This window comes from Triturus cristatus, chromosome 6 (assembly GCF_964204655.1).
Source record: "Triturus cristatus chromosome 6, aTriCri1.1, whole genome shotgun sequence".
Lineage (NCBI taxonomy): Eukaryota > Metazoa > Chordata > Amphibia > Caudata > Salamandridae > Triturus > Triturus cristatus.
Genome location: NC_140589.1, coordinates 1,913,035,197 through 1,913,045,089, shown reverse-complemented (window position 1 = coordinate 1,913,045,089; position 9,893 = coordinate 1,913,035,197). Strand labels below are relative to the sequence as shown.

At 51.5% G+C, this 9,893-nt stretch overlaps 1 protein-coding gene across 3 annotated transcripts in view; it reads right to left on the bottom strand.

Annotated features, from left to right (window-relative positions):
* Positions 1 to 1,650: 1,650 nt before the first annotated feature.
* Positions 1,651 to 9,893, bottom strand: part of LOC146822436 (uncharacterized) — a 146,319-nt gene continuing 138,076 nt past the window's right edge. For all 3 annotated transcript variants that reach the window (XM_085613541.1, XM_085613540.1, XM_085613539.1), the window contains one exon: positions 1,651 to 2,281. In XM_085613541.1, the coding sequence (XP_085469667.1) occupies positions 2,240 to 2,281 (42 nt within the window). In that variant the 3' untranslated portion in view covers positions 1,651 to 2,239. The remainder of the gene's footprint in view (positions 2,282 to 9,893) is intronic.

The following is a 9,893-nucleotide window of genomic DNA, read 5'->3' as shown; positions in this document are numbered from 1 at the left end:
CAAGTGCAGCTCAGACCCGGCTTCGGATCCGCGGCTCTTCACACCTCGATTAACTCCAAAGAGGCCGCAGGAACAACACATGTGTGGGGGTTTGTTTATAGCTTCATCCGAGGGGGCCTTGGATGGTGAAGCCTGGTGGGGGGCGTGGCTTGCCCAGGGCCTGTCAGAGCCGTGTTTGTGTGGGGGGGGGGGCACAAGCAGCTGGGACGGGCTCGCCACCACCTGTTGCAGAGTGCATTCCTAACTTCTCGGCAGCTCCGCGCCCGGGTCGCAGCGGTCGTAGAAGCCCAAAGCTTGTGGAATGTTTCAATTCGGAGCACTTTACATGAGCACTCGTGACATTACACAAAATACATCCGTTTTCGGTCACGGATAGATGAAGTGATGTGAGCAGGATCACAGGATGTTCAGCTGACGCTGGGACTGGAACATGCTGGCCCCCCCAGTTCCAAAGTCGGCAGCTCGGGCCATAACCCACATCGGCTGGCTCGGCTCGGCTCTTTATTGCGGAGGTGCTCACTTCTTCCCTTGAGCACCATCAGAAGGAACAAGCATTTGCAATGCAATAGGTCTCGCATTTGCGAGACTTTAAGCTACTAGCATTGCAAATGACAATGCCTTTTATTTCTTTTAAAAACCAAAACATAGATAAAAGACATTGTAATGTGTAGTGATCGTCCGATCAGCATTCTAGTGTTTCAGCCTGTTGTAACATACAGTGAACACCCACCCACCACAGGCGTCACCAGTCAGGTGACCCTGACAATAAAAGGGCCCGGGCGCACGTGCTGTGGGCCAGTTATAGTACCATACCATTGTGTCTGCATGTTCATGGTAACTCGAGGGAATTGGTTTGGGTGCCCAGCATGTGACAGGCAAGTGCTAGAGATGAATTGTGTTGTTTGACGTAGGGATCGCCAAGAGCTGTTGTAGGTCTCAAAAGCTAGGGCTGTGGACCAACATGCCGGTCTGCATGGCAGCGGTCCCTACAGCCGTCTTGCACAGTATGGGTTCACATACACTGTCAAATAGTCGCTCCCTAAACGTTTTGAGAGAGACGTACAATGGGACTTTCTGCCGGAAATCTGGAGCCTGTTGAACTCAGCACAGAGCTGTCAAAGGTAAAACCTACTTAATGGGAAGGTGTGGTTTTCCAGTGTCTTGTGGGCCGATGTTCTTTTGCTCTTTGTTGTACACATTTCCAGGTGCTTCCTTTGCTCTGCCATAGGACCGCTGGACACGGCAGTGAATTGTAAAGTGAGATTGATTCGCGCAATAATCAGTCCACGCAAGGTACTTTAGCGTAAAAGGCCATTTTATTAGGACAGGGTTGGACAACCATAACCAGAAACATAACACAAATACCCAACAATCCCCAACAACAACATTCCTCACTACCCATACTCTCCAAGACTCCAACTACTCCATCCCCACTTCACACCGCAACCTTCTCACTTCCATTCGCTTCCTCCCTTCTCTTCCAAAACTCCACCATCATCTCCATTCGTCGTCCACTGCTCTGACGCACCCCCACGTTTCCCCAGTATCCCCCTCCCCGGAAGGGTGAGTATGCCCGTCATGGACTCCTCCCCCCTCCCCAATCCGCCAACCAGGGAACCCCCGGAGGGCGGTTACCTGCCCCACCCCACACAAGTGCACCTTTCGCCCTCACCTCCTCATACACCAGATCGACTCATTCCACAGCCCACTGATAAAATCCCTCATCTCCATCATATAGTAAGCGTTTCCCATGTGCGAAAGGTGCACGCCATCGGCCCTAAAAAGCAAAGGCTCTTCGAGCCGCAGACCAGGATGCGCCAGCACCTTGATCCCACAGTCCTCACAAAAAACTCTCATCGCCCTATTTAATTTTCTGCGAGCGCGCTCCACCGCAGCGGGCTTCAACGCCCCCTCCAAACCCTTCTGGGAATGAACTCTGTCCACACAATACAAGCGCCAGCCAGATTGCGTTTGATCGCTGCCAAGTCCCGCTGCATCAAATAAATCAATGACACCGCTGATTGCCGCACCAGATCGTTCTCTCCCAGGTGAATGACAAGCAGATCCGGACATCCTTGCTGCGAGACCTTCTTCGTGAGCCAAGGCAAAAGTTCCCCCCAGCGCATTCCACTCCTACCCCACCAGAACACCTCATGACTGCAGCTTCTCAGGCCCAGGCTACGCCCGTACACCTGCCTGTCAGAAAACTTGGCAGCCCAATGCACAAATGAATGTCCCACTATCCAGGTAACCGTCTTGGCTCCAGGACCCCCAACACAACCTACGAAGAAAAAAGGAGCATTAGAAACGAGAAAGGTCGCGCAAAATGCTCACACAGCCGCCGCGCACCCCTCCGCCCTACTTCCTAACGTACCGCTCGCAGCAGCGCGAACGCCATCTACCAATCTTCCTGATCTTATCCCAGGACCAACCCAGCCGTGCCGCCGCCGCGCCGATCCGAAAGGAATGAGTCCCATACCCCGCCGGGTCCCTACCTAAGCGCCGCAACGCCATGCGCATCACCGCCAATAGTTGGTAAGCCGTGACCCTTTTCCCAGAAGCATGACAGAAAATCTCCCCCACCAGACGGCCGCACTGCCCGCAAAAACTGCTCCACTCCCGCACCGGGCACACTGCCAACTCCCCAGACTCACACAGCCACACCCACGTGCCTCTGCCAACCTGATCCGTCTTGGAACGCCCCAACCATATCCCCAGGCGCCCCCCATCCAAACGTACATCCTCGAACCTCATCCCCATCCCCCCCTTCAACGATCCACTAACTATCCCTCCCTGAGGCGCTGGGGAAAGGAAGAGGAAGGACTTCCTCTTCCTCCCCCTTTTAATCCCTCCCTGCGACCCCACCCCTTATCCCACCCCTTCCTCCCCTGTCCTTCCCTTGCGCGAACTCCCCGGGGGAAGACTAGACCGCTGGTCTTACTTCCCCCGGGGGCCTCCTTGTGGCATGAAGGGACATTGAGTTTCACGGAGTGCATTTCAGCGGAGGTATTTCCGTGAATAGCTTCAAGAGCTCTTTCGTGATTGAAACTTCTATCGCTACGACGGGAATGGGAAACCTGATTGGGAGTGCCCGGGTGAGGTGACCAGGATGCCGATCTCGGTTTGTTTTGGTTGAGGGATGTCCAGTTGCGGGGTGAATGGCGCGGACTCTGGACCCTAGGGGGCACGTGTTTTGCCCCGGGCGGTGCCCTGGTGGCCTGATTGCTCATGCCCTTCGTGCCTTTGGTTGATCTGCACGTTTCCCTCGTGTGGGGGCAGACACCAGGGCCAGAGGGTACATTGCAGCTTGCACGGACATCTGGGAGCTGGTGGAGACAGCGTGCGCTGGTTGGGTGGCTTTGCAGCTCGGTCGGGGGCCCAGGCACCAACTAGTATTTTGGGGAGAGGATGTGGCCTAGGCATTTGGGCCAGGCGGCGATCGGGAGCGGGCGGAACTACTCTCATCGTCGACTCCTGAATGACCGGCCATGGCATGGCTAGTGCACCATGCATGGATCGGGCATCACAACAGCAGCGCCAGTGAGCTGGCACACCAGTGCAGGTCTTCAAGTGCCTTTCTTGTTTTCTACCGGAGACGGGCTTCTCGTTTTGGGTATTTGAAGCAGTAGAGCAGAGTTGGATCTGAGTGGTAGGGGCCCTGGCGCCTAGGGTGCATTCTGAGCTGGTGGGGCATGGTGGTGCCCTGGTCGCCGTCACGCATGCGGACTTAGGCCGGCATCGCCGTCGGGGCCCTAGGCACACTTAGGAGAGGAGCGCTCTCTGTGAGGCTCGTTTTCAGCGGTGCATTACGGATGCAGGTTTTCATTCGTGGTTCAGAACCATTCCCCCGGTTGTCCCACTTTCCATTCTAGGAGCCTTTAGGTGATATGGCGTGTGTGTATTTTGAAAGTGGTGCATTCATGGGGAGGAACACTTATACTAGACTGACAAGGGTTTGATTTAAAGTACAGTCCGTCAAGCTGGCTGCTCCGTAGAGGTTGATGGTGAGCCATCGTCAAGAATGGGACCTCTCAGAAGGTGTGTAAGTAGCCCGCGGTTCGAGCTGTCATGATGGGTGGGGACCATGTTCGAGTCTCGACGCAGGTTAGCCACTTTTAGGGCACACAACTGCAGGTTCCTTTCGCCCAAGGTCAGTCTGGCCTTGAGCCCGGTTGATGCATGCATTGGTTCGTTGCAGCACAGGTTGTGTTGCGGCATTGGGCGTGGCAGATTGTCCTCGCTGGCTTCGCCGTGCTAGAAAGGAATGCCAGACACAAGGTTACAGTTGTGATTCGGTAAAGAATGTGTAGGCTGAATTCAGTTTGGTGAATGTGGCTGGGGTAGGGACGGAGCCCTGTTTTCTTTTCCTCCCGTTCCATCAAGATAGTGGGAAACCACAATGCCCCTAGGGGTTGCCCTTCCTGATAATTACCTGGCGGTGGTCTGGGGTAAGAACTGTGTGGCAGCAACCAGACACGGAGGGAGGTCTGGTGATTATTAAGCCATGAGCCAGATAGGGTGCTGTGACCACTCAGCCCATGATTCTGTACATGCTGCAAAACATTGCGTTTTGGAGGGACACACCTGGATCGGTGAGCGTAGCACGTTTCCAATGAAGGCCATGCTTTTTATTTGCTGTGAGCATGAGGATAGTTGTGCTGAATATGTAATGTAACTGGTGCTCATGGATCGCGATTCTATACCTTTGCGTAGCTTCATTGCTCAACAGTTTAAATGAGTGTGGTGCCACACCAGTGCAAGGACCTTGCGCTGCTTGATTGTCTACAGCCTCTTCTTCATAAAGGGGCCCCTACCCCCACAGTTTTGTTACGTATAAAGCTGGTATCGATACGGTTGTGAGATTGAGCCATGCAGGCCTCAAAGCGTGTGGTAAAATCTGAGCCCACACAGGGCTAAAAACTGAGATGGCCACAGACCGGTGTTAGGTGCATTTGTGAGGGGCGTCAGTTACACTGCTTAGGTTTACAGCAGCAGTGGCGTTGTATGTTTAGCGGCCTGCTTGCAAACTGTGCCGCAGTGTCAAAACACGACAGACTACCTGACTTGGTTTGTGAAGGGATGTCCCTTGATTAGTTTCCTTGTTGGAAAGGGGATTATAAATGTCATTGCATGGGTTAGCGAGAATTCTCCGCGCCAATTGTATGCAAATTTTAGAGGAGTTTTATATGTGATCGCAGAGGCCTAATGGGTAAGACGCTGGCCTCCTGTGGCTAGGGTTTAGGAAAGCATGGCACATCTGGGGTGGAAGAATGGCATTTGCATGTGCTAGCCTTTGAATTGATGAATCAGGAAACAGGCGTCGCAGGGTGTCTGCATAGCCTTGCTTGACAGTGACAATTACTGCCAATTTTTTGGCCGGGCCATCAATCGCGATATTGGGCTATTGTCAGTGCGGCCATAGTCACAGGTTCGCCCTGTGCAGGCTTTCAGTCCAAAGAGGAATGCGGCAGCATTTCAAGGGCACAGACATCCCCCAATAATAGGCATTGTCCGTGAAAACCACACGTTTCCGCTTTATTGACCGAAGCAGGGCAACGACAGAACTCCGAGGTAATCTTGCAACAATCTCCACGTTGCTGACACCAGAGATGCCCACAAAAGGTACGACGCGTTCAGAAACAAACCATTCTTACAACTTTCATTCAAAGATGTTCGGCAACCATAGATGGACACCCTCTATTTTCAATTATAGCAGACTGATTACTCAGCAGCAGTTGCGTCGCTGAGCAGTTTAGTTCCAAACACTATTCGTGCTGGGAGCATGGAGATGTGTTAGGGTCAGTGGGTGTGGGACAAATAGGGAAGGATGTGTGTAGTTCAATGCAGGTGTGTTAGGTGGTCAAGGGGTGGTGTTGACTATTGCAGTATCAGTAGGACACCAAAGCTTCCCTTGTGTTCCTCTGTCAAAGCCCAACTATGTCCGTTGAAAAGCTCTTGCTGTTGTTTACTGCTCTGCTCAACTTTAAGAGCATCTTTAATTTTAAAGACATCATGCAGCAATGTGTAAAATATGATAGTCTCTTCAAAATTCATAAAGTAGGTAATTAACTTGCAGAGCTTTTTCACCTTAGTGTACCAGTGCATTGACAAGTATTATTTAAAGTGAGGGTTTCAATGTTCATTTACAAACATTAATTCTTCCCTCCTCCCTGACAATAAGATAAATGGTGAGCAAGAGGTAAATCAGTTGATATGTGCACTCTTTGGGTGACCTGGGTTCCTATTATAAATGAACAACATTATAGTTTATTAAATTAAACACAGGAACAGGTTGTGTACAAGGTCATTTATATTGAGGTCCTCTTAATTATGATAAAGGAGAAAAAATGCCTATCATCGACAGTTCTAATGCCATTATTAACCTTAAACTCGGTCAGTGTACAGACCAAGGAATGGTGGCATGCCCCCAGGGTGCTGGGGATGGTTTGTTGGTTGGCAGCTTTTCAGATGTTTGTCGGAAGCTTGCACATGCTGTTGTTTCCGCAGAGTTTGGGGCAGGTTAGCATCCCCACCTTGTCTCCACTGGGTTGATGTGTCTTTCATCTCATTATGATCAAGTAGAGCCATTATCGATTGGTATAGCGGGACATAGGAATGCCAGGCTAGAATCCAAGAGATTATAGAGCAAGGGTTCCGTGTTCTGAGCCTAGTAAATGCAGACGTGAGCAAGAAAGGTAGCTGCCAGTTCAATCTTGCATCACTCTAAAGTCAGGAGATAGGCATTTCTTTAAGTGTGAAATAGGCCCCAGGCAGGGCTTAGAGGGAACATTCATCTAGGCGAACCAGGACTGTGCAAACTAGTAGGATCTGGGTCGGATTGAGCGTTGCAAGTGTGGGCAGTCCTTGCTGGAGTGGGAACTTAAGCCCAAAGGCCGGGCTTCAGCTTTGGCGTCCTGGGCCTCTCGAAGGGAGGGTTCAAGTCCCCCGCCAAAGGCGACAGGGCCATCTTTACTACACACTCCGGTGGGGTTGCCTGTCAAATTGTGTGCTATGACCCAATTAATGCCCCCAGGCAACAGTTCTTAGAAGCAATCAGCATTCCATCAAGAAAGGGCAGTTGTGGGTACATAATTATAAGCGAGTGGGGTAACATAGATCGGTATTCAGTGCAATTCCTGCTACTGGAGCACGCAATATTTACAAATAGTCAATTATGTTATGCTCCAATAAGTGCAATACACAGAAAGCTGTAAGAGTATTGGTAAGGTGGGTTTGGAGATCTCTTTACTTCTGCCTGCAATGGCACACCTTGTCATGAGTTGCCTGTGCAAAGGTTCGGTACTCCTGCCCGGCAGTATTGAAAACTCTTCCACTCATCAGCCTGCACCCTGGTACAGGGGGTCATCCAAGTAAGGAAAAAACTAGGGCTTAGTCACCCCCGAAAGGATAGGCACAAACTTGCAGAACTGGGGGTTTCTCATTGGTCACACTTCCTGTGCCTTGTGTATTCTGCCGGCTGCTTTATCTCTTCATAGAGAAACGGGGTGTGGGGTACCTAGTTGCTTTCAGCATGGCACATTAAGGTGGGCGCAAACCGGGATGTTACCCATTAATGTCCAACTGCACACAGTGCTAGCAGTTAAGCAAATGGGAAGTCCCCTCAGAAGGAGCTGAACAGGTGTAATTTCAGTAAGACAGGAGGGATTCATGGCAAGTACATGAGGGCACACTTGCTATTATCACTTATTCCTGGTTCATCAGATAGTTCATCTTGTCAAATGTTTTACAGGGACACAGTAGGGCATTAAGTGAGCTGCATGAGGTAGCAAGGTAACGTACTGTGAGGGTGTGTGATCTCAGCAGACCCACAAAAGGGGGCTGCGGCAATACTTGAAACTGGGAACAGTGTCTCTGGCCTTACAGCTGTGTGGAGCCAGTCTCATTTAGAGGTACGCCCAGGTGAAAATTGGGTGTTTCTTGAGGTTCTCATGACCAATGCGGTTTGTGGTATCTCTCAGCGGGTCCACTGAAGGTGTACTGCAGCCAACATGAAACTTGGAATCTGGGATTCCGACACTTTTGCGGGTGTAGCATCCAGGGGCAGAGATGGTTAGCAGGTACTGGCATCTGTGAACCCACAGCAGTTAAGAAAGCGGGGTGCGCCGTTTGGTGGGCTGGTTCCGGGTTCCGGGGTGGCAGACATCTTGGGTTGGGGGCGAGGATCAGGCTCACAGCGCTTACTGCGCATGCGCCAGAGGGGAACGGGCATTTAACGCTCCTCCCCTAGCGCAGCGGGATCGCGCAGCGGGCGTGGCCGGAGTCGTGCCAGAGTCCTGCCCGTCTGCGCCCGTCCGCGCTAAGGCCGTGCGGGACGTGGCGGGCTCTGGCTCGGGTTCGTGGGAGATTACCTAGGTATCCGTCATCATGTTGACATATTCCAGAGAGAGTTTGGTGTTAATCAACCAGGTGAGTCGCTGTTGTGCGCGCCCGCCTATCCATCCTCTCTGTGGTCCGTACTGTTGTCCATGCAATGGCCTGATACTTGACTCCCCAAAGCCCCTCCCCCTGGAATCTTCTTCGGCTTTCCAACATAGTAGGGTCTCTTCCCCCGCTGTGCGGATTTTGAATTTGAACGTGAGGTCGATTCTGAAACACCAGCAACACTTGTTTGATCTCATCGAGGATGAAGATCCGGACATTATGGCTATAACAGAAACATGGCTTCAGGAAGCTGATACTGCCATTCTCAATCTGGCATGCCCCTCTGGCTATTCGATATACACCTTGAATAGAGCCTCTAGAGGTGGGGGAATAGCGCTGATAGTTAGGTCCTGTTTTCCCTGTGTGTGGAATAGCATTAAGATCGCTGGCTGTGAAAGTGCCTCTTTCAAAGTTTCTGTCAATTCTGAGTTTACTCTGTCTGGTATGGTGGTATATCGTCCGCCTGGCAGTGACGTGTCGTTTAGAAGTGCTTTTGTGGATACTGTCGGCATTCTGGCCTCTGACTGCGCCAATTTTTCCATACTGGGCGATCTAAATTTGCATTTCGACACACTGGCCAGTTTGACAGCTCGTGCCATCTCTTTGGATTTAGAGGCTTTTCAATTAGTCCAGTTGGTCTCATTGCCTACGCATATCGGGGGACATACTTTGGATCCTTTCTTTACCAACTTGATTGAGGCCAAAGTCAATGCAGTTACACCGGTAGAATGGTCTGACCATTTCCTGGTGTCTATTCAGTGCCCTGTATCAGTTACTTTTCCCATTTCGTCAGCCAGACGGGTGCTTAGGCGACCTTGGAACAAACTCCGGCTGGAAGACTTTCACCATCTTTTGCTGGTGGAACCCTTAGGTACTTTGGACAATGTGGAGGAAGGATACGATCTCTATTGCTCTTGGCTTACTAGGGCACTGGACGCTTTGATACCTATTGTATCAACTAAGATCAACCCTCGTGAGTCCAGTCCCTGGTATGGTGGGGCCTTACGCGCCTTGAAGGGAGCCTGTAGACGGGCGGAGAGGGCATGGCGGAAGACCTACGGGGCCGACTTGAAAGACGCATATGCTGCTTCGGTTAAGCTTTATCACCGGGCCATATGTCGGGCACGAGCGGCCTTCTATGCCGAAGAATTTCGGAACAGCACCAACCCGTCGAAGGCTATCTTCAAGGCAGTTAAAGATCTTTTGGCCAAACGGACTATTCCTTTAGCTGAGAGCTCGGTCTCCCATTGTGAAGCCCTAGCCTCCTATTTCCTGGGAAAGGTCCAAGCCATCTATCGGGCCTTCCCTAGTATTGGGGCTCCGCTGGAAAGTTCCATCAAGACATCATGTCAGCTCACCCTGCTTTCATTTCCCCCCCTCACCTCTGACGGGTTTGACAAACTTGCTTTGCAAGTTAAATCAGGGTCTCCATCTGATCCGGTTAAGCCTGC